Raw genomic sequence first — 24368 nt, 5'->3', positions numbered from 1 at the left:
AGTTCGTGGACTAATTTAGAGTTTTTTCGAGTTCAATGACTTAATTAATATTTTCCAAATTGTTCAATGGCCTATTTGTACATTTTCCCTAAAATATTTATTATATGCTTTTTAACTATTTTTTGCATGGATTCTTAAATAATTATTCTGCAAGATGGATAAAAGATATATGTTATTGCTTTACAATAAAAAATGTAAGTATGCGGAGGGTATATAATTACAGTTGTGATATTGTAGGCCATGATCCACAAAGTTTTGTGGACCATGGTAAAAAAACAACGTCGTTTCTTTAAGTAAAGAAACGGCTGACGTTACATCTTAATGGAGCTCGTATTTTTGGAGTGTTAATTACCAAATGAAACTACAGTGTATCTAAAATGAAACTATCTCTAATATTATTTTTATATTATCAAATGAAACTGTAATTGAATTGAAATGAAACAGCAGTTATGTTTAAATGGAACTTCAATGTATATAAAGGTCGTGTTTGGTAAATAATCAGCCTATTAGCCAATTTTGGCTTATTTGACCACTATTAGTTGTTTGGTTAATAACCTTTTTTAACTCCAAAATACTAAAATTCAAAAGGCTACTAAAAGTAGCATTTTCAATTAGCTTTTTGAGTAAAATAATTATATCAAACAGCTATCAGCTAACAGCTAATCTATCAAACAACTTTCTACAATCAGACAATATTATCAATTAATCATACCTTTTAACCCAATCAGCCAATCCAATCAGCTAACAGCCATTTACCAAACAGGGCCAAAATGAAACTGAATAACAGTTTAACATATTTGAGTGTGTATTGTCTAATAAAATTGTAGTTATATCGAAATGAAACTGTAACTGTGTTGAAACAAAATTGCAGTGTATATAAAATGAAACTGAATAACCGTTTCACATATTTGAGTGATGTATATTGTCCAATGAAACTGTAGTTATATCAAAATGATATTGTAGTTGTGTTGTAATGAAACTATGGTGTATATATAAAATGAAACTGAATAACAATTTCACATATTTGAGTGTATAATGTCAAATGAAACTGTTGTTGTGTTGAAACAAAACTACAGTGTATATAAAAAGAAACTGAATATGTTATACAAACAAAGCTATTTGGTGAATAATTGTGTGTTTAATTATACATTAAGAATGCCATTGCGTGAGGATGAACTATGGTTGCTTGCTCTCAATACTGTTGAGGATCAACTATTGATCTTGGATGCACTCCTCCTTCAAAAAAAAAAAAAAGAAAAAAGAATGTCACTTTAAAATTAAAATTTGAATTTTGTTTTCTTTTTAAAATTTTTATGTATTATATTTTGACAAAAGTGTTTTAATAAATACTATGTCTTTGTTTTATATTTTCACTTATATAATAATAAAAAAAAATTTAAATTTTGAACTATTACACATCGTTTCTATTTTTTATGGCTCAACCCTATTATAACATGATATCTTCCATTATAAAAAACTTGTGGAAAGAACTAATTATTATTCATATTCACAAATTGACCCACTAAACTTATGTAACCTACCACTTGACGAGCCTCTAAATCTTCAACACACCTCTCACCTTGATAGGTGATATGGAAGATTGGCTCGAAAATTAAATTTATTTTTACAATTCTATTTGAGACCCCTCCTCAAACATATCATTCTATGAAATAAGCATAAGAGCATTCCCAATATGGATTTTTGCTTAGTTTTTTAGGAAGAAAAAAAAATCATGCTATGATTTTTACATTAATGAGAAGACTAATTTATAGAATTCTTTTTTTTTTACTGTAAATTAATATTTTTTGTGAGGCCTAAGTGAAAAGAGAGAACGATAAAAAGAAGTTTAGATATGCGCGTGTGGCGCAATATTCGTGCCCAGTAGCACACGCCTACTAGGCGCGTAACTATATATTTTTATTATTATTATTTTAATTTGTTGTCAGATTTCATTTTTTTTTCTTTCTATTTTTTTATTCCCCTCTCTATTTTAATTGGCATCTTAAGAAAAACCACAAGAAAAATCATTGCTATTGAGGAATGAGGATGCTAAGTTATCAACCTAATAGGGGCTAATACCCTATTCCTATACTAGAAAGGGATGAATGTGAAATTTTGAAAAATTAAAGAGGGATAATTACAAATAAGCAATAATCTATTGGAAATTTAATTTGTAATTAAGGACATAAGTTCCAATTTATATCGAAACATGTCGAAAAGTATGTAAAATTCTTACAAAACAACCCTCATTCGCCCAGAGAAAAAGAGAAACTCGTCTTGTGCAAAGTGCTTGCCATTTCTTACACTTTGCAGTGATCAGTTCCTCATTCTTCAACTCTCAGCTGGCGTAAGGCATTTGATTGGAATGGTCGAAATTTTTTGATGTTTCTTACCGGTAGCACGATCAGATTCTTCACTGAATCTGACTGACAGTTTAGAGTAGAGGTTACATTTAAGTATACAAATTCGTATTTCATCCCCAGATCCATCGCTGAGTGGCTCTTCAATTGCACTTCTGGAAAGGTGAAAGTTGAAAAATGCTGCGGTTAAGGGCTTTCCGGCCGACAAATGATAAGATAGTGAAGATTCATATGCACCCGACGCATCCATGGATCGTGACTGCGGATGCATCGGATCACGTTTCCGTTTGGAATTGGGAGCACCGCCAGGTGTATATGCTTAGTCTTGATTTTAGCTTTACTCCCTTTTTCCCTCTCTGATTTCAAGATATTCAATTTTATAAATTGATTTTGGTTATTAGGTCATTTATGAGCTGAAGGCTGGTGGTGTTGATGAGAGGCGTTTGGTCGGAGCAAAGCTCGAAAAGCTTGCCGAGGGTGAATCAGGTTGGTTTTGCTTCACGAATCTTAGATAGTCGAATCATAAATGTTCTAATTGCTTCTCCATCTTCTTATTTATCTACCTGTTGTTTTGATTTGATGTCGATTGTATAGAATTATAGAGGTAGTTAAGTTGAATAAGAGTTGCCTCCATAAAATATACTCCGTATAAGAATTGTTAACAAAATAAATGTGCACTAGCATTTCTGGATTTAATGGGTGGACTGGAATTCTAGTAAAAATTTCAAGTTCATTCCAGGTATTTTAACGGGGAGAAGCTGGTAGTAGATTTGTAAGGTGGTTGTTTTCTGTCAATCTGCTAGAGTATAGTCTGGTAGAGGTCTTTCTTCATTAGAAATTTGTGGTATCTGGGGATTGGTCTGACCTGATCTGAGTTGCCTGAATCTGGGATTTGGATCCTCCTTTTATATTAAAGATTGCTTAAGTGGCTTATAGCTCTCATTATTTGCCCAAGTGTTCTACCGTTAGTATAATGATATACACCAGGGATAACCAAATAACAATTTTTTAGTTGAGACTTCCCCATGATTTAGAAAAAGAAATGCATGCTCTTTTTGGGACAACAGAGGCTTGAGTATCAGAGTATCACGCTCAAATTATGTCAAGACAGATGGAAATAGCATGCTGAAGTGCTGAACATTTGGTCTGTTGAGTTTCTCTTGGTATGAATGGTCATGGTGTTTAGTTATCATAACCCAAGGGACATATATGTCTCAATTTGGGTTTTGTAAATTTTGGTTACAGCTATAACTCTATAAAGCTGGAACTTTTTGGTTAAAGTGGTAAAGTGCTTGTTGTCAAGACCTTATTGTCTCTTATCTACTCCCAAAGCCATAAGCTAGGGTAAACATGGGTTTTTATGAAGTGCTTTTTGGAGTAGATAAGAGGCAATTTTAGCTCTTTTTGTAGAAGCTTCAATTTGAGGCTTTTCCATGAAGAGCTTTTTGGTGTAGATTTGGGTCTTTAAGTAGTAAAAGAACTTATAAGATGTGTTTGCCAAGTGTTAAAATACATTCTTTGAAAAGTTCTATTTTATAAGCTCTTCTAAAAAAACATTTTGCCTCCTATCTACATGGGCCAAACAAGCACAATAAGAAAATGATAAGAACAAGTATTTCCATTCATCATATAGAGCTTGGGGAAGATTTGTGTTACACTGCTCACAATTAAGAACATTTCTACTGTACAAAAGATAACCTATTGTTGGTGGTACAAGTTCTATTTACTTAAGTTAAAAATTGAAATCGGGAAGCAAATATTTTTTACCTGATTGCATAGTCTGCTTATTTAAAAGGGCCTTTCATGTTAAGGAATTACATTTACTTCATGGTTGTAAAATTGTAAACGTGGATTTTACTTTCTACTGTGTTATCATGGATTGTGCTTAATACTACTCTGGTTTGTGTTCTTTATGACAGAGTCTAGAGGGAAACCAACAGAAGCCATACGGGGTGGGAGGTAATGAATTGCTTGCTCTCTTCTTTTAGAGGCTTGGAGTTTCTGCTCCTATGTTGTTTAAGCTGAGACAATCCTTCCTTTGCATGGTTGAAGTGTTAAGCAGGTCAGCTTTTATGATGATGACGTGCGCTTTTGGCAACTTTGGCGCAACCGTTCTGCCGCTGCTGAGGCTCCAACAGCTGTCAGTAATGTCACTTCTGCTTTTAGTTCTCCTGCCCCATCAACAAAAGGAAGACATTTTCTTGTCATATGTTGTGAGAACAAAGCCATATTTTTGGATTTGGTGACAATGCGTGGCCGTGATGTACCAAAGCAGGACCTTGACAATAAACCACTTCTTTGGCAAGTTTTAAGTCTTCTGTCTTTTAGCTTCTTGTCAAACTTGATGATCATTTTTATCTTTGAGAAATTTAATACTAGAAAAAACTATGCACATCTAGCTAATTCACATCTTTCAGAGTAATAATACTAGTAATGCAAGTTTGTAACCATGGAAATTGTGGATTTTTTTACTATAAAACTGTAGTAACCAATGAAATGTTCTATGAATCTTACAAATTTTGATATTTGAGACAAACATTTTCCCTTGAAGTCAAACTATTTTTGTAACATGTTAGATTTGAAACTAATGTGTAGTTACAACCTTTCAAGTTAGAAGATCTTAGGATTCTTAGGTGCAGGCCGTGCAATTAAATCAACAGACAGAAATGGAAAGCACTCATCATTTCTAATGCTTTTACTCATTACATAGATTACTAACTACTATAGAACTGCATAGCCAGGCTTTGGATAATTAGGCACAGGAGAAAAATGGGATCATACGGGGAGCTTTATGAAGATTAATCCAGAAAAAAAAATGGCAGTAATTTAAACAGTTCAAACAAGCAGCATTTTGTATCCAATGCATCTCGTGTTTCTATTTTCCATTTGACAATAACAAGATCTGATTTACTGTTTCTTTTTTCTCTCTATATATTATGTTATTCATGTGTGTGGGAACACTTTTGAAGTTCCAATACATAAGATATGCAGGAACTTAGAAACTGAATTAGATATCTTTAGTTATGGATGACAATTTTTTTTTCTCCCTGGTAATTATTAGAATTGGTATGTTGAGTGAATTGGCTTAGTTATTTCTTTTACACCATTACAGTATGGAGTTCCTCTCAAGATCAAATGGTGGTGAGGGCCCTCTTGTGGCTTTTGGTGGGTCAGATGGTGTGATTAGAGTTCTCTCAATGATTACATGGAAGGTTTGTCTATGTTCTGCCTCCCCTTTTTTTGGTTCTTTAAGGATTTTTGATTTGTCAAAATTTCTCTTGATTACTGATTTTTTTTTTACTCCATTTGTCCCATTTTATATCTCCTATTAGTTATTTATTAGTGAAATCATCTCTTCTTTATTCGTTTACTTTCTTTAATAATTTCTTATAAATTTTGAATTTCAATTTTTATATTTTATATTAATAGAAAATTTTGAATATATACATTTTATTCACTAATATTGAATTAAATATTATAAAAAAATGAATTCTAAATAGTTTAAGTCAAGCCCCATTATTTGAACAGGACATACACATTAGGATGGAAGGAGTATTATTCTAAGCCAAAGAAGATGAAAACTGATATTATGTTGTGCATGTATCTCAGATTGCTCGAAGATACACTGGAGGTCACAAGGGAGCAATTTCTTGCCTGATGACTTTTGTGGCAGCATCTGGCGAGGTACTATTAACTAGAATTTATTGGTTTAGGGTCCTTTTCGGCTAATATTCTACCTCAATTTGTTAATTTTGCCTTGTCTGATCTCATACTGCTATTTGTTCTCCTCTTGTATTTACTGTACAAGATAATTACAGTATTTACCCAATTGGCATCACTAGTACTGCATTTTGTTTTTGTTGTTTCAATCTTAATCTGAATAATCTCTCATTGTCATCTCTTTGTTCCATTCTCTTGTATGCAGGCACTTTTGGTTTCCGGTGGTAGTGATAGTTTGCTTATACTTTGGAGTGCAGACCATGCTCATGATCATCGAGAACTTGTGCCTAAGCTGAGTTTGAAGGTATATTACCTTCATAATTCTACTTTTAGTTTTTAAGGACAAAGAATCCCAGGTGGTTTGGCAAAGTGTAAATAAATGGTGAAAGATTTTTTTGTTGGCAAAAATTTCTTCTACTACTATTTTCTTGTGTTTGAAACTGAAGTTGTGGTGCAGTATATTGCCTTCTTGTTCAATAACTTAAATGCCCACTTCTTGATATGTGATATATAAATGGAATTTTCATTGTGAAAATGGAGGGATGAAAATTTATAACTCATTGTGGTGCAACTATTGTATGAAGCATGTGTAGAACTGTTCTGTTTCCATTCCCATCCTCTGTTTTTTGTTCTCTTTTCTAAGTGAATGTATTAATATTTTCCATGGTTTTTAAGAGGAGACTTTATTGACATGTTTTTACTTCTGCTGATTGCTTTTAACCCCTCTGTATTTCCAAGGCTCATGATGGTGGTGTTATTGCTGTGGAGCTTTCTAGAGTGATGGGTAGTGCCCCCCAACTTATTACAATTGGTGCTGATAAAACATTAGCAATATGGGACACAATTTCATTCAAGGTGGTGCATCTCATCACTTCATTAAATGCTCTGTTATTTTCAATATGTTTGTTGACCATTGCCTTTCTCCTCTGCAACTTACTGAAGTAATTTGTTTCCAGGAATTACGCAGAATAAAACCAGTTTCAAAACTGACTTGCCATAGTGTGGCGTCTTGGTGCCACCCTCGGGCTCCAAACCTTGATATCCTGACATGTGTTAAAGATTCCCATATTTGGTATGCATATCCACCCCTTGAAGCTGCTTACATAATGTGCTCAGTATTTAAAGTTTTTACATTGTAGGGAAAGAAGTGCTAGGAACATTTGGCTATAGTTCCTATTCACAATTCAAGGGTTTTTTCTTTCTTTAATGGGAACATATCATTCTGTGAAACTTTTGCAGGGCTATTGAACACCCCACTTATTCAGCTCTTACAAGGCCTTTATGTGAACTTTCTTCACTAGTCCCTCCTCAACTACTTGCTTCGCATAAGAAGCTCAGAGTATGTTGCTTATCCTTGATGTAACATCCTTTTAACTTCTGCTTATCTTGAGATGACCTGAAAATTCAAGTCAACTGCTAACTGTATCGTAACTTAATCAGTGTTGTCTATACAATTCAGTTTCTCCATTCAATCCTGGGAACCCTTGAACCAAGTGTTATCTTGAAAAATAAGAAGATATTCAGCTGAAACTTGCTATGATGAATGAATCGTGAATGTGTAGAGGATAGAAATATAGAATTCAGATATTTGGAACAATATACCTCATTTTGCTTTGCTGTTCTAGGTATACTCTATGGTTGCACATGCTCTGCAGCCTCATCTTGTTGCTACTGGAACCAATATAGGTGTCATTTTGTGTGAATTTGATTCCCGATCTCTTCCACCTGTAGCTCCACTGCCAACACCTCCTGGAAGTCGTGAGCATACAGCTATCTATGTAGTTGAAAGGGAATTGAAGCTGCTGCAATTTCAGTTGTCTAATGCTGCTAGTCCAGCCCTTGGAAGTAATGGATCTTTGAGTGACACAGGAAGGTTCAGGGTAGACACCCCTGAACAGCTCTTTGTTAAGCAAACTAAGAAGCATATTACTACTCCAGTTCCACATGATTCATACTCAGTTCTTTCTGTAAGCAGTTCGGGAAAGTAAGTACTCATGCATGCTTTACTCCACTTACTATCAAGTCACTTGTGCATCTTTGATATCATAATTTTTTACAGCTCTTCCACATTGTTAGGGCATTTGCTATTTCTTTGATGTTCTTTTGAGCTGAGTGTTTTTTCTTGGTCACATCATGCAGGTATGTGGCAATTGTATGGCCTGATATCCCTTACTTTGCAATCTACAAGGTAAGTGATTGGTCAATAGTTGATTCTGGCAGTGCAAGACTATTGGCATGGGACACTTGTCGGGATAGATTTGCTTTACTGGAATCTGCACTACCTCCAAGGATGCCTATCATTCCTAAAGGTGGTTCATCTAGAAAAGCTAAGGAAGCTGCTGCAGCTGCGGCACAAGCTGCAGCTGCAGCTGCTTCTGCTGCTTCATCTGCCTCTATTCAAGCCCGTATCTTACTGGATGATGGGACCTCAAATGTGCTAATGAGGTCAGTGGGCACGCGCAGTGAACCAGTTATTGGTTTGCATGGAGGTGCACTACTTGGTGTTGCCTATCGAACTTCTCGGAGGATTAGTCCTGCTGCTGCTACAGCAATTTCAACAATTCAATCCATGCCGTTGTCCGGATTTGGAAATGGTGCTGTTTCTTCATTTAACACTTTTGATGACGGTTTTGCTTCTCAGCGAACGTCAACTGAAGTGGCTGCACAGAATTTCCAATTATACAGCTGGGAAACATTTCAGCCAGTTGGTGATCTTCTTCCTCAACCTGAATGGACAGCATGGGATCAAACAGTTGAATATTGTGCTTTTGCTTATCCTCAAAACATTGTCATATCTTCTTTGCGTCCACAGTTTAGGTGCCTGGGAGATGTGGCAATTCCACATGCTACTGGGGCTGTTTGGCAACGAAGGCAGTTATTTGTTGCTACACCAACTACTATTGAGTGTGTATTTGTGGATGCTGGTGTTGCACCTATTGACATAGAAACAAAACGCAGAAAAGAGGAGATGCAACAGAAGGAATTGCAGGCAAGGGCTGTCGCTGAACATGGAGAACTAGCGTTAATAACTGTTGAAAGTAAGCAAACTACTTCTCAAGAGAGGATAGCATTAAGACCTCCCATGCTACAGGTTGTCCGGTTAGCTTCTTTTCAGCATGCACCCTCTGTGCCTCCATTCTTGTTGCCTAAGCAATCCAAGGTTGACGGCGATGAATCAGGGATGCCTACTGAAGAGAGGAGAGTTAATGAGGTTGCTGTAGGTGGTGGTGGGGTTGCAGTTGCTGTCACTCGTTTTCCAGCAGAGCAAAAAAGACCAGTTGGACCTCTCGTCATTGTGGGTGTCAGGGATGGTGTTTTATGGCTTGTGGATAGATATATGTGCGCTCATGCAATATCCCTCAGTCATCCAGGTATTCGTTGCCGCTGTCTTGCAGCTTATGGGGACTCTGTTAGTGCAGTAAAATGGGCAGTTCGACTTGGTAGGGAGCATCATGATGACTTGGCACAATTTATGCTTGGGATGGGTTATGCTACTGAAGCACTTCACTTGCCTGGAATATCTAAAAGGTTGGAGTTTGATCTGGCCATGCAAAGCAATGATTTAAGAAGAGCACTTCAGTGTCTTCTAACAATGAGCAACAGCAGAGATATAGGTCAAGAAGCTCTTGGTTTGAATCTGAATGATATTATGAACATGACCGAAAAGAAGGAAAACGTTGTGGATGCTGTTCAAGGAGTAGTTAAATTTGCCAATGAGTTTATGGATCTTATTGACGCTGCAGATGCTACCGGGCAAGCTGACATTGCTCGTGAAGCTCTTAAAAGATTAGCAGCTGCTGGTGCAGTGAAGGGAGCTTTACAAGGTAAGGAGTTGAGAGGAGTTGCTTTGAGGCTAGCAAATCATGGGGAGTTGACACGACTCGGTGTATGTAAAATGCTTTCTCTTTTATTTCAGATTTCACCCTGTTTTCTTATATGTGCAACAAATTATCTACAGTGAGATTTTTTCATCTTAGCAAGGGCAAATATTCTTTTGCAGAATTTGGCAAACAACTTGATATCAGTTGGTTCTGGACGAGAAGCAGCATTTGCTGCTGCACTTTTGGGTGACAATGTTCTAATGGAGAAAGCATGGCAGGAAACGGGGATGCTTGCAGAAGCTGTTCTTCATGCTCATGTATTTTTCTCTACCTACCAACTATTATTGTTTAACAGTTTAACCTTTGATGTTGTTGCATCTATATTAGTGGCACCAGATTTATTTTACATTTCAACTTTTGGAGTTGGTGCTTCAATATCAATTCTCTTTGTCCGCAGGCTCATGGACGACCTTCATTGAGGTCACTGGTTCAATCATGGAACAAAACGTTGCAGAAAGAAATGGAGCATATTTTATCAACAAAAACTGATGCTGCTGCTGCTTTCTTAGCCTCTCTTGAGGAACCCAAGCTCACGAGTTTGGCAGACGCAGCGAAAAAGCCTCCAATTGAAATTCTGCCGCCTGGAATGGCATCCCTGTATGGTCCAAATCCTGGTCAAACAAAGACTCCCAACAAGCAGGGCTTGCTACAGAAGCCAGATAAACCATTATTATTAGAAGGATCTAAAACCACACCGCCAAATGCTGCAACAGTTCCGCAAGAAAATGGCACTGCACCAACATCAGAACCGGGTGTCACACCTAACCCAGAAGCAGCAGCAGCAGGGGCTTCTATACCTGAATCAGACACTCCTTCAGTGTCCGCCTCCAATGCTCCACCGCCAGAACCTGGTGCTGCACAGCCTGCGCCACCGACGCCGGATGCTGCTCCACAACCACCAGAATCAATCGAGGTCGCCCCAGAATCAAGTTCACCTGCACCTATAGAATTGAACCAACAAGCCTCCGATAATCAGGCTATAGCCACATCGCCATTGGGTACATCTGATCCTTTGTTAATTGCAACTGGACAGAATGTTCCATCAACATCTAATAGTATTCCATCCTCAGTTGAGGTGGGCTCCCAGCCCCAGCAGCCAGATAACAAGGGAAGGGGCATTTTAGATGAGCTTCAAATGATTGACTTTTCTTGACAGGATAGATTCAGTGACCCCAAGCTTTATTTACATCCATACTTTTCATACTGAGGTCAGCAGTTGGTGTGTCAAGTTTTGTGTTTGTATATTAGTAAAGAGCATTCTAACATTCTTTTTGGGGTTATCGTGTGCCACAGTTACACTAGTTATGTTGCATGTAATCTTCAGTTACTGGAAATTTGTTGTGTATGAGCCTTTTATCCGAGTTATTTTTGATGCCGATTATTATATACGGAGTATTTGTTTTTTGTTTTTTTTTTTTGTTTTGCTCAAAGTTTCTAACTTACTACATGATTTACTTTAGATATAGCCATATGCCCATATAGGTGACTAGATTTAATGCACCCACTATTCAATATTATTGTTATACGTAGTATATCACTAACTTCGTATTTTTTATTAGAAAATTAATATGAAAAATAAATGTCAATAAATATGTTTTCTGTTTTTCAATCATTCGTAATGAGAAAGAAAAATGGAAAAAAAGAAAACCAGTTGCTCGAAATTGGGATAAAGAAATGATGACACTCCACACTCCCATGGAGTGTTGCGTGAAAGCAATTATTTACGGGGTAAGACTCAAGAAATGAGGTTGGAAGTCGATTATATGTAGGGATGAATACTGGTGGACTTAAGACTGAAATAATTAACAAATTTTTATTCAGAAGATTAACGAAATCGATTAGAAAGCAACCTTTCAATTTTCTGAGTTTGGGTCTTCCGTCAACCCAATTCTTTACCCTGCATCGAAGAGCCCCGCGGCAGCTCACAACCTTACTCCGCCCCGCCCCTTCTCCTCCCTCTGTTTCTCCGCCGAGAAGTATGGGTTCTCTCACGGAGGCCTTCATCGAGCCCCTCAAGTACCCAGTTGCTCGCCGTGACGATTCCGTCGTCGATAATTACCATGGCGTTCTCGTTCCCGACCCTTATCGATGGTAATCTTTTCCCTTTCGTTTTGCTCTCCTTTTCACCTGCTTTGGAATGGGACGACATTTTCCCTGGGTTTTCTTGAATGAATTAACTGTTGTCAGTTCGGTGCGTCGAAATTGATGCAATTTTGAGGGTATCGCTGCCTTTTCCTTTTTAATTTGATGATTTTTGGATAGGCTTGAAGACCCTGATTCAGAGGAGACTAAGGAATTTGTGGGGAGGCAAGTGGAGCTAACTGATTCACTACTCAATAGCTGTGATACTAGAGAGAAGCTAAGGGAAAAGCTTACCAAATTGTATGATTACCCCAAGTACGAAGTTCCATTCGTTGCAGGTGATAAGTATTTTTACTTCCATGACACTGGGCTTCAACCACAGAAAGTCCTTTACGTTCAGGTCAGTAAAAATTGGACTTTTATTTGCTTGGTATGGTGAAGTTCTTAAATTATGTGCCTTTTGCGTCTAGCTGTGGTTTTCATTACTTGAAATATCCATTTATGTGTTTTAGGATAGTTTGGATGGGAAAGCAGAAGTTTTGCTTGATCCAAATAGGTTAAGCGATGATGGGACAGTTGCACTGAGCGTATGTTCTGTTAGCGAGGATGCTAAGTACTTGGCATATGCCATTAGTTCAAGTGGAAGTGATTGGGTCACCATCAAAGTTATGCGGATTGAGGATAAGAATGTTTTGCCAGATACTATTTCTTGGGTAAGCTTCAACTCCAGGAAGTTGTATAAAGTATATCTACGTGCTAAGGGTAATATTCAGTGTCATTACGTTCAGATTCTGAGGGCTGTTGGCTTGATTTCAGGTGAAGTTCTCAGGTATTAGCTGGACCCATGATGGCAAAGGTTTTTTCTACAGCCGTTATCCAACTCCCAAGTAAGTGTAGGGAAATGTTTTCTTTGTTAATTGGAATAATTGTGGCACATGAGCTTGACTAGAGACAGTGTTGTTGTCTACATTCTAATGAATAGGTTTTATCTATTAAGGAACTCTAAAGATTTGTGACTGTCCTTTGAAAATGAACACAGAATTGGATATTTGTATTGTGCGCTCCAGTAATTGGTAGGATAATTCCTAATAATCTATGTCAACACAGCATATCTGGACAGTGGATTAACTTAATTTCTAGAACTGCTAATTTGGATCAAGACCTACTAACCTGCCCATTCCAATCCGTACATTTGAACCTATTACCAACTTATTTTGCTGGTTTAAATGTGTGAACTTATGTCACCCATAACCAGCTAGATTCAATGCACCCATTAAGTGCTTCTATTAATTACAAACTGAAGCTCTCTGACCGCACCTTTTTGGAGAATTCTGCCACCACTGAGTTCTAATTGCCCCCCTTAAAGCAGTTGATATAGTTTCCTGAAGTGCTAATATCAATAACCATTTTCCCTAGGGATGGAGATAATTTGGATGCTGGGACAGAGACAAATGCCAATTTACACCATCTACTCTATTATCATTTCTTGGGTACAGATCAATCTGAAGATATCTTGTGCTGGAAAGATCCAGATAACCCAAAGCATACGCGTTCAGCTTTAGTAACTGAAGATGGAAAGGTATTATATCATATTTTCATTTACATTATATGATTTGTTAAAAGAGTTAATAATTATATTTGTTTAAGGATCTTCCTAGACAAAACTATATTTAGGGAGAAAGCATTTTTGGGATAACACAATAATTTTATAATTGTGACAACTCCTTGTATTAGTTTATAAATTTGGGACTAATTTGGTCTTAACTAAATACTCTTTGAATTTTTAACTTAATTCAGTTGTGTTGCAAATCTGCTAAATTTTGGTACAACTTAGGGAAAACATATGCATTTTGGCTAAAAATTAGGGATTGATTTCACTATTAACTTATAATAACTCGGGCCTAAAAAGCTTTTTCCCCAACTTTTACATAATTCTTTTCTTAGGACATGGTCAAAAGAGATATGGAGTATTTCTTTTCTAAGGATGCTTGAAATATATATTAATCTGTATTTCATGTTTCCTTGTAAGTTGTAAGCAAGAGAGGTGGAATGCTCGATGGGTTGTTGCTTGAAAAAGTATTTTACTGTTTTGTAATCAGGCTAAATTTGGAACTCTAATTCTATTATTTTAGTTTGGCATAGCGGAATGTTTATAACTATATTGTAATCAAAGTTTAGTTGAGTTGAGCTAAGTTAGTGGCCTGATACTGAAGAATCACACTTTTTTTTTATCTTTGCCTAAAGATATTTATTTCTTACTGTTAATGATAGTATGCCAATTCTTTATTTATTTTGTTAGAATCTAAAAATTATGACCTTGTTTCAATATTTTTCTTCTGCAGTATGTACTTCAATCTATTTTTGAGAACTGTGATCCTGTAAACAAAGTCTACTACTGTGACTTATCTGCACTGCCAAACGGGCTTGAATGCTATAAAGGGACAAATGAGATGCTACCTTTTATCAAGCTCATCGATACATTTGATGCCTCTTATGAGTTTGTTGCCAATGATGACACTGTCTTCACTTTTCTTTCTAATAAGGATGCTCCAAAGTATAAATTAGTTAGGGTGGATGTTAAAGAATCTGGTTCTTGGTGTGATGTGATCCAAGAGGATGAAAGAGATGTGCTTGAATCTGCAGTAGCTGTGAATAAGAATCAACTGGTTGTAAGTTATTTGAGTGATGTGAAAAATGTTTTACAGTTGAGAAATCTAGATACAGGTATCCTAGAGCACCATTTGCCTATTGATATTGGATCGGTGTCTGGAATTTCTGCTCGCCGCAAAGACAGCATAATTTTTATTGGCTTTACAAACTTCCTTGTCCCTGGGATTATCTATCAGTGTAACCTTCAAGCTGGTGCTCCAGAAATGAAAATATTCCGTGAAATACTTGTCCCTGGCTTTGATCGGACACAATTCCATGTCAATCAGGTGAGCGATTTTCTCTTGGTTGTGCTTTTATATTACTACCCTTTGAGTGTTAACAGATACTTCTCTCTTAGCATTAAAGCACACGAGAATATTTCATGAAACTTTTCTGTCTGGTGTAATCCTTTTTTTTTTTTTTTGTTTTTGTTTTTCCCTATAGGTTTTTGTGCCCAGTAAAGATGGTACTCAAATACCTATGTTTATAGTAGCCGGAAAAGATATTTCTTTGGATGGATCACACCCTTGTTTACTGTATGGATATGGTGGATTTAACATAAATATTACCCCATACTTTTCTGTTGCCCGGCTAGTGATTGCAAAGCATTTAGGTGTTGTTTTCTGCATAGCAAATATTCGTGGTGGAGGGGAATACGGAGAAGAATGGCATAAAGCCGGTGCTCTTGCAAAAAAGCAAAACTGCTTTGATGATTTCATTTCTGCTGCTGAGTATCTTGTTAGCACTGGTTACACCCAACCTAGCAAGTTGTGCATTGAAGGTGGAAGCAATGGTGGGCTTCTAATTGGGGCTTGCATCAATCAGGTATGTTACGTCAATTTTGCTTTCTCCACTTTTCTGCAGAATGAGCAACTAATAAATTAATTGCGATCTTGAAATTTGATTGTTACAGAGACCTGATCTTTTCGGCTGTGCTCTTGCACATGTTGGCGTTATGGATATGCTTAGGTTTCACAAGTTTACGATTGGTGAGTGAAGTTTTTGAAGAATATTTTTTTTTTTAATGGAGAAAATGGCCAAACTAGGCTTCAGACTTCGAATGCAAATATGGTCAGGAACATAAACATTAAAACCATCCAATTAATAGTTTTAACCCTCGGATTTGATGCAATCCTATGGAACCTCAAGTAAATGGCTATGTTGTCATATTTGTCTGTTAATGGCGTTAAAATTGCTGACATGGCTGCTCAGCTAAAATACTCTCTTAAAAACTCAAAATCTCCAATTTAAGAAATAATTTCTTTCAATAAAAAAGTTTGAATATTTTTCTTTGAAATTTCAATTATTTAAATTAATGTTTTATTATTCCTGGAAATTTAAGTAATTCCGGTAACTAGAAAAACCATTTAGAAAAGAATTAAAAAAAAAAAGAAAAAAAAAAAGAAAAAAAAAAAAAGAAGAATTTGCGAACACTTGGACCATTTATCTTCTCTAAAGAAACCCTAGGTGTAACATTTGAGCCACGTTTTTTGGAGCATGGGACTGTTATCTGGCCACAGGCTTTGACAAGCGCAGGCATGCAGCCATATCATTGCCATATTGGTAAATTTTACATTGTTGAGGATATATATTACAACTAAGTAGCGGTTACTGGAGATTTTGTAAAATTGCACCAAATGAGGGATATTAATGTTAAATCAGATGATATAATTAATAATTATAATTATAATTATTAATTATTGTTGTTGTTGTTATTATTATTATTGCGCTACATTTCCATTTTGTTACTTACATTTTTTTTTCCAGGCCATGCATGGACATCTGACTATGGGTGTTCAGAGAAGGAGGAAGAATTTCATTGGCTGTTCAAGTTAGTTATCTTGCTATATTTTGTGATTGTCTATTATTACTATTGTTATTGTTACAAAGTGAGGAGAAAACTTTTTCAACAAAATAATTTAATATTAATTTAAAGTTTTACAAAGAACTGAAAGAAGTTAAGTGTTAATCCTTCTCAACAATAGTAAATTTGGAGAAAACATATAATTCTTTTTGGAAAATTTTTTAAATGTCATTAGTAAGTTTTTAAATTTTTTTTTTTTTAATTTATATCTTTTGAGCTTTGCTTGAAGCACACAATTAATACTCTTGAATAACAGTAGAAAAGATAATAAGAAAAAGAGATATAACTAAAAGATTTTTAAAGTTTTTAAGTGTTATCTCGGAATTGTTTAATTTAATGTAGTAGTAGTGATGTTTTGGTGAGTAATAGAAGGTTAAAAATAGGAATGGCACTTGTGTCTTTTTGGCCCTGACTTGTGCGAAATGAGTAATTAAATTAAAGCTCAAGGGATTTTCGTATAAATTTTCAAACCCCAGAGGGTCCAAGTGTTATTATTTGAAACCTCAGGGGGCTAAGTGAGGTTATTGTTGTTATTTATTTTGAGATGAGATGTTTCTTCATAAATTTTCATATTTTTGCCCATTCCTATTACTTGAAATTAAAGATTGTCGTGTATTCCTTTCCTATCGATCTTCTCCTCAGGTACTCACCACTACATAATGTCAAAAGACCATGGGAACAAACTTCCAGTAAAGCTTCTCAATACCCATCGACCATGCTATTGACAGCTGATCATGATGATAGGGTTGTGCCATTACACACATTGAAATTATTGGCGGTGCGTGAATTCTTCTGTTTCCAAGTTTTTTTTTTGGGTGTAAATACTTGCATTTGTATTTTCTCGAAAATGGAAGTTGAGTACACTGGGATAGGATAACAAAATTGACAACCTGGATCGAGTAGATTTATGATGGGTTGGTAGTTTTGACCTAACTAATATAACCCACCATCGTCAATCTATAGTATGGATGACTTGTTGACTTACCTAGTTTGGGTATGGTAGTTTTGACCTCACTGGTAGAACATAGCATCGCCAACCTCACTAATAGGGTAAATTGTTAGTTTTATGCGGAGTATTAAGGTATTGGATTTGGTTTGACTTATTATTTGAGTTATTCAAACTTGTATTCATACTTATTCGATCTCATTTGACCTAGTACAATTTGTTTTCCAGACCATGCAATATGTGTTATGTACAAGCCCGGAGAAAAGCCCCCAGGTTAACCCCATTATTGGTCGGATAGAACGTAAAGCTGGACATGGAGCTGGACTCCCAACACAGAAAATGGTAAACCTTTTACTCAATATTCTATTTTAATAAATAGTCCTGCCCATAGTTGATGTAATTTACTGTATGTATCTCGTCTCGGGTGCAGATTGATGAAGCTGTAGACCGGTATGCCTTCATGGCTAAGGTGATGGGTGCAACCTGGATCGAGTAGATTTATGATGAATAGAACAAGAACTAGTAAAACTCTTTTCGCAAGTGATATTCTTTTAAAGAATTGACTTTATAGTTTGTTGAGGTGTTGAGGAGAGACTATGTTTTAATTGTGATTAGCTTCTCATTCATATATTTGGTTGGGGAAAACTGCCCCTTAATTGCGCTTTAAGATGTTTGTCCATCCATTAACATCATACCTTGTTGATTAATGATAAACCACAAATCACAATATCTATGGTTTAATTGGTCATTTAGGAGCAAAGTGTATCCACTGCTCACAACTTGAAATCTTCAAATGCCTAAATATTTAACAGTTTTATTTGAAACCTTCAAATAAGTAACATATCATGTAATACAAATTAAGTGTTGTTAATTTTAAAAACTGTTATCTGTTTTTTGTTTTTAATTTTTCAATTTTCATTCTCTATTTTTTTTAAGGAAACTTTTTTTTTTTCAAATTTAATTTTTTAAACTAATGTTTTTTTTTTTTAAAACAAACTAACGTTATAATTGTTGAGTTCAAAAGTATTTACTACTGACTCTATTACAATATAGTATATGTCCATATGTCTCCATTAGGATTCGAATTTGTAACTTCTATTTGGGAGAGCCATAAAGATGTCATTGAGTTACAAGTTACTTAGCAAATTTTGTTTCATCTTAGGTCTTCAACTTTAGAAAGCATATTACTTTTAATTTTAAATGCACATAAATAAAATAAGGTGAAGTTTGGTAAAGTTTTTACAAAGTGGACACATTTTTTTAAGCCTTGTTACATCAATCTATCTTCACACCATTTAAGACAAGTAGACAAGTTATGTATCTAAACATGTCGCCTCGGAATACTAACCTTGGTTGATCAGCTCAACTGACCAACCTCTTCTTTTTCTCTCTACTCTTAATTCTTAGGCCTTCACCAATAGTGAATGTTGGCACAAAACTTGAAAAATTTGATGAGTTGGATGAGTGAGAATGGAGAGAGAGGAAAAGTGAGGGTGCCCTGCAAGGATGGAGATTTTGTAGAGATGTGGGTCCCATTCCTATTTACAAAGCAAAAGAAATGCGCGCGTTTAAGGCAAATTGGGCGCCCAGTGGGCGCGTAAATACTGTCATTATTATTATTATTATTATTTTTTTAGTTTTATCCTTTGTTTTATTTTTTACTTTTCTTTTTTTCCTCCACCTCATTTTCTCTTTCCTAATCACACTCCTCAAAAACTACACCAAAGTTTAACTATTGGGGTTAGCCTTATTAGACCTCATTATTAGCCACTTATAATTCATGTGTTTCTTTTTTAATATATGTTTTTCTATTTATCATTATTTTCTCTCACATACACATATATGGGGATTATTGCTCCTATCTAACTCTTCCCATTTGCCTATTTCCTTAATTGTTGGGTCAGACGTACGCCTCATTGGGCAGGACAATTTTCATATATCAATGTGTTTGTTTAATTTAATATTAAATATGAGCCTTAAAAGTTATACCTACACTATAAGATCAATCTTTAAGTTATTAGAGGTTAAAATAAGTCTCTTGTTATTTGCCAAAGATGTAATTTATTCTCATATAACCAAAATTAATAATTGATTAACACACACAAAAAAAAAGTGTGAACTCTACTTCAACTATATCTTTATTGTCATTTACATATTTTTTTTTCTTCTAAAAATTATTGTCATTCTCAACTAAAGAAATGCAAGAATCAATCTAAGAATTAGTTGAGTCTTGGATTGGTTCTTGGACTTTTTAAGCTAATATGCAATGTTTAGGCCAAACCATTTTGTAAGAAAACGAATGTTATGCAAAAGACAAAAAAAAATTAAATTAAAACTCACAATACACCTTAAAAAAAATTGTCAGGTGAAATTAAAAAGGTCATTCATAATCATTATCATTCTCAATTTTTAATGATTATATCATCATCAAAAGGTAATTCATAATCAGCATGTTTTTATTATACAATCTCTTTACTCATTGTAAATTGATTTATATTTGTACTTATCATTTATATATCTAGACTAGAAACACTTTATGTGAATTCAGGTTATTATATACCTCATTTTTGTAAAAATAATTTATATATCTCACTTAAAATATTATATGTTATATTTTTGTTGGATGAAAAATTAAAATCAGTAATAATCATTTATTCAATAAAAAAATCAGTAATAATCAAGTAACATTTAGTAAATACTATATATCTCATATCAAGAGAGAAATTATAAAAGAGTTGAAAAATGCTTAGACCAAGCCAAAAAGTGTCCCAAATTGACAAAGCCTATTCTCTACCAAATTTACCTACCTCAAAACGTGAGAAATAGAAGAATCAACATCCTATAGAAGGGATCAAATCTTCTTGATTACAATTTGATTTTCAAAAAAAAAAAAAACATTCTAGAAAAGCCATGGAATCATTTGAGTGAAGAGAAAAATCTATAACCACTATCAGCAAGTGAGTATTGAGTAAATCTTGTCTTGTGATCTTATTTAGTAAAAGATCACAAATAAATAAATAAATCAATCTAATTTGTCCATAGCTAATTAGTTCAAATCAATTGACCAAATTAAATGTATGCAATGGATTTTATTTACTGAATTATATATACAAATCAATTTTATGCTTTATATATATATATATATATACATACATACGATGCACATCACTGTACTAGCAGCAGCAGCGCAGCCACCCTGCCATTGTTGACTAATCACTATTCAATCGACTTCAATGTTCAACAAACCCTATCTAACACACGGAAAATCATCGGATCCACCCACCAATCGCCAATCTTGAAACAATGAAACAAACAATTAATATAATTCAACGATTTGAAGCCCCACTAATTTAATGCTACCAATTCCTAGAAGCAGTCAACTTGCAGTCAGCTGTAATGTTGTGCCCCTGACAGCAACTCACGCCCCGCAACCCCGAAAGCAAAAGAAGCCCCAACTCTTCCCGGAACGCGTTACTAAGCAGCCGCCCTTCGCTCTTCGCTTTCCGATGCTCTTCCACCGCGCCTTCACGCGCCACCGGAGCCCGGCAGAGCGGGCAGCTACCGCTCCCCGTCCCATGCGCCACCCATTTCTCCATGCACGCCGCGTGGAACCTGTGCCCGCATTTCTCCAGTTCCATCCCCACCTCCCCGTCGGAGAATTCCGTTATGCAAATCGCGCACTCCAACGGCTCCGCCGTCCCCGGCGGCGCCGGCCGCCGGGACAAGTAGTAGTGTTGCTTCTTTTGCCGGTAAACGAACGTGGACGTCCGCTTCTTGATCATGGCGTTGTATTTGTAGTCCGTGATGGCGTGCGCGCACGCGCTCGCCGCGATAATTGCGGAGAGTAGTGTGATCTTCAGAGCGTGGGGGAGCCACGCGGAGAAGAAAACGGATAAGAGTCCGTGCATGACCGAACATAACCTCGTAATGGATCTCATTTCTTGTTTTAAGGAATATAATCCAGGTCCCAAGAAACGGCTGTGCTGGTTCTATATATATATATAAGGGTGGAGATAGATAGATGAGAGCTGTTTTCCAGGAAGTTACATTGGTTGGGCCGTTTATCCTGCTTTGACAGTCAACTTTGTTCGCCTAACATAGTAACATCTTCATTATATTCATGTATTGTATATACTAGTCAAAAATAAATGGCATATGACATGAATAGTGAAATGTGTTATTACAATGGATAAGAATAGTATAAATAATTAATGCATCATGAACAAAGAAGCAATGTGGCATTTTTTTTTTAAGTACAATTTTATAAGAATATACTATTCTTATCCATTGTAATAACACATGTGGCAATTTTTTTTTAAAAAAAGTACAAATTTATAAGAATATAAATACAATGTACAATATAAATAATTATAAACAGATATTACATTACAACACACCTTTTTTATTCATGTTAGATCCTTACCCTATTGCTTCTTAATTTTAGATATTTATTTATTTTGACAAGTTCAGTAAAATTTGTTCGTCTGGTATATTTGCTGAATATCCAATCTCATAAGAGGAAGAATCAAATTGGTATTTGATCAAGGCAACGGGATACGATATAGTATTTAATTTGTATGTCATCACATATAGTATTAACTTCTTTTTTTTTTTAATTAAAAAGAATTTATAATAAAGTAAAATATTTAACAAGACAAGTATTGAAGAGGATAAATCTCTCTTTTACAAATGAAATTTGACTGAATTTTTTATTGCTCAAAGTCTAAATAGTACAACAAGAGCATAGAGATTTTACAACGTGATTTTTAAATTATGAGACATCACTAATGACATATTACAGAGTAATAAGATATACCCATGTTTAATGATAAATATTCAGTTTTCAAAAAAAAAATGATAAATATTCATTGCAACAAGGAAAATCATGAACATGAACATTCACTCACTTCAAGGCACAATGGAAGCAATTATTGTTTGTTGTTTCTGATCAGAAAATGACCAATGAGTAATAACCTTTTTTCTAAAGCAAGAAACAAAATTTCATTAAGAAAATCCGGAGGAACATCATTCAACAACGTTCGAATCACCCGAGCCCCATCAGCCTTAGCAAGAAGATAAACAAGAGCGAACATAAAGATTACACAGCCACTAATTATATTAATGAGGTGATTACAACTGTGAAGAACCAAACCAACATAAGAGCGATCCAAACTAGCCTTTGAGAGGCCCAAGAAATAACCTTTAATTTTCATTGAAAGAAAACAATAGAAAGAGGAGTAACTGCTACAAATAAACATCCTACTGCCTGAGTTAGTAGACTCAAAGGATGAAGCTTAACCAGATAGTACTACTCTGTGATGAAAAATTAAATAAACCCCACAACACAAGAATTCTGAAGAGTGCACAGAGAAAACCTTTATTCTTGATTCATCAATATACCCTTCCAAGCATTCCTTTGCACTAGAGGGATACGTGTTTCATGTCGCCAAGGAAGAAACAATCGGGGCTGATGTTTTAGAGATGTTACCTTATTATCTCTAGAAGCAATCCATTTTCACATCTGTGACATCGAGTTGCAATATCTCTGCTCTACATCCAAGCATTGACCCAATACTGCAAAATACAACATCAATTACAATTTTCACATTTTCTTATTTACTTTTTTGTCTACACAGGATGGTATTCTGAAAAAAAAAAAAAAAAAAAAAAAAAAAAAAAGAAGCCTAAATGTCGAAATATAAATGAGATTAATTTTTCAAGCTTGTCATATGGTTGGAACTATTTAATACCTGGGATGGGTGCGCCCAAGATCTCCATGAACAAATTCCTTAATATATGTCCCAGCCTGATATGCATAAACTTCATTACATCAATAATCAAGAAAACACTACATGGTATTAAACATACACCACTTCATCACATAATGCATTACATGTTGATACCCTTCAACTTAACAAACACAATAAAATAAAACAAAAAATAAAAGAAGAAGAAGAAAAAAAAAAAAAGAACCTGTGTGCATAGATGCAAAAGAAAATACTGAGAACTTCCCTCAATCCTCTCTAATTTCATCCTGCAACAGGAGACTGAAGTAATCAGACATGGTTAGATGATGTAACTTCACATCATAATTTGTCACTTGAAATAATTAATACCAATGTATGATCTTTTCTCGCTCCAGTGGACTTCGACGATGGAGAACCCTGATTGGTGTTTTCTGAATAATTTTCTGAAAAGGCAAACAGAAAAATTTTGTTGAGCGAAAACCATATAATAGATATCAGTCCAACTTGAAAAGACCAACTTTATTTAATGCTGAGAAAAAATGTTGACATGCAAGAGCTCAAGTAATGAAATTTATTTAAATCCTGAATAGCGATTGTGCCAAGCATGTAAACCACATTAATATAATTATGCATGAAATATTGTAAAAGCCACAATGCCATCAATCCATTTTATACGTCTATATATTAAAGACAAGGCCAACAAAACACACCATGTCCTTCACTGATGATATAGTCTGCAAATCTTCATTGTTGACATCACGAGAAATCCAAACCAGTGCAGCATATTGCTTCTGTGTGCAACCAAAGAACAAAATTTGTTGATAAAATCACAATGAGCAATTTGGTTTCCAAAACTTGGAACATACCTGCTTCTCTGCTTCTCCTTCATTTATCATTGCCCACCCTTGGCTGCCTAAACTTTTAAGATTCCTGACCTTTACCTGTATGCATATCATGTAGTAAATCCAAATCATGAACAAATACACACACATACATGATGCCACCCCTTACTCCACCTCATCTCCCCATCCCAGCACTTCCCCTTCCCCCAAAAAAAATTAATAAAAAAGGAAGAGAGAGAGAGAGAGAGAGAATAGGATAATCTATTATTAACTTACA

The 24368-nt window shown here is 35.3% G+C and overlaps 4 protein-coding genes across 4 annotated transcripts in view; 2 read left to right on the top strand and 2 right to left on the bottom strand.

The window, feature by feature from the left end:
- Positions 1-2231: 2231 nt before the first annotated feature.
- Positions 2232-11353, top strand: LOC116006159. Its single transcript, XM_031246440.1, has 14 exons — positions 2232-2669; positions 2762-2846; positions 4280-4319; positions 4413-4661; positions 5473-5572; positions 5970-6044; positions 6286-6384; positions 6819-6935; positions 7037-7152; positions 7320-7419; positions 7706-8064; positions 8220-9966; positions 10081-10218; positions 10359-11353. Exons 1-14 carry the CDS (start codon positions 2538-2540, stop codon positions 11112-11114), a joined length of 4113 nt encoding a protein of 1370 aa, XP_031102300.1. The 5' UTR covers positions 2232-2537; the 3' UTR covers positions 11115-11353.
- A 312-nt stretch (positions 11354-11665) lies between these two features.
- On the top strand, positions 11666-18231 carry LOC116006638 (prolyl endopeptidase-like). Its single transcript, XM_031247086.1, has 12 exons — positions 11666-12052; positions 12224-12443; positions 12556-12756; positions 12860-12930; positions 13460-13622; positions 14386-14979; positions 15137-15517; positions 15606-15681; positions 16460-16523; positions 17199-17334; positions 17731-17844; positions 17933-18231. Exons 1-12 carry the CDS (start codon positions 11733-11735, stop codon positions 17996-17998), a joined length of 2406 nt encoding a protein of 801 aa, XP_031102946.1. The 5' UTR covers positions 11666-11732; the 3' UTR covers positions 17999-18231.
- A 2331-nt stretch (positions 18232-20562) lies between these two features.
- On the bottom strand, positions 20563-21537 carry LOC116007158 (E3 ubiquitin-protein ligase ATL9-like). The gene has a single exon (XM_031247761.1). The coding sequence runs from the start codon at positions 21438-21440 to the stop codon at positions 20859-20861; it is 582 nt and encodes a 193-aa protein (XP_031103621.1). The 5' UTR covers positions 21441-21537; the 3' UTR covers positions 20563-20858.
- A 1057-nt stretch (positions 21538-22594) lies between these two features.
- The window catches only part of LOC116006219 (putative tRNA pseudouridine synthase Pus10), a 6952-nt gene continuing 5178 nt past the window's right edge, over positions 22595-24368 (bottom strand). Inside the window, exon 14 of the mRNA XM_031246516.1 lies at positions 22595-23076. Coding sequence (XP_031102376.1) covers positions 23001-23076 — 76 coding nt within the window. The 3' untranslated portion in view covers positions 22595-23000. The remainder of the gene's footprint in view (positions 23077-24368) is intronic.

This window comes from Ipomoea triloba, chromosome 15 (genome assembly GCF_003576645.1).
Source record: "Ipomoea triloba cultivar NCNSP0323 chromosome 15, ASM357664v1".
NCBI classification, from domain to species: domain Eukaryota; kingdom Viridiplantae; phylum Streptophyta; class Magnoliopsida; order Solanales; family Convolvulaceae; genus Ipomoea; species Ipomoea triloba.
This window is presented reverse-complemented; position numbering and strand designations above follow the sequence as displayed.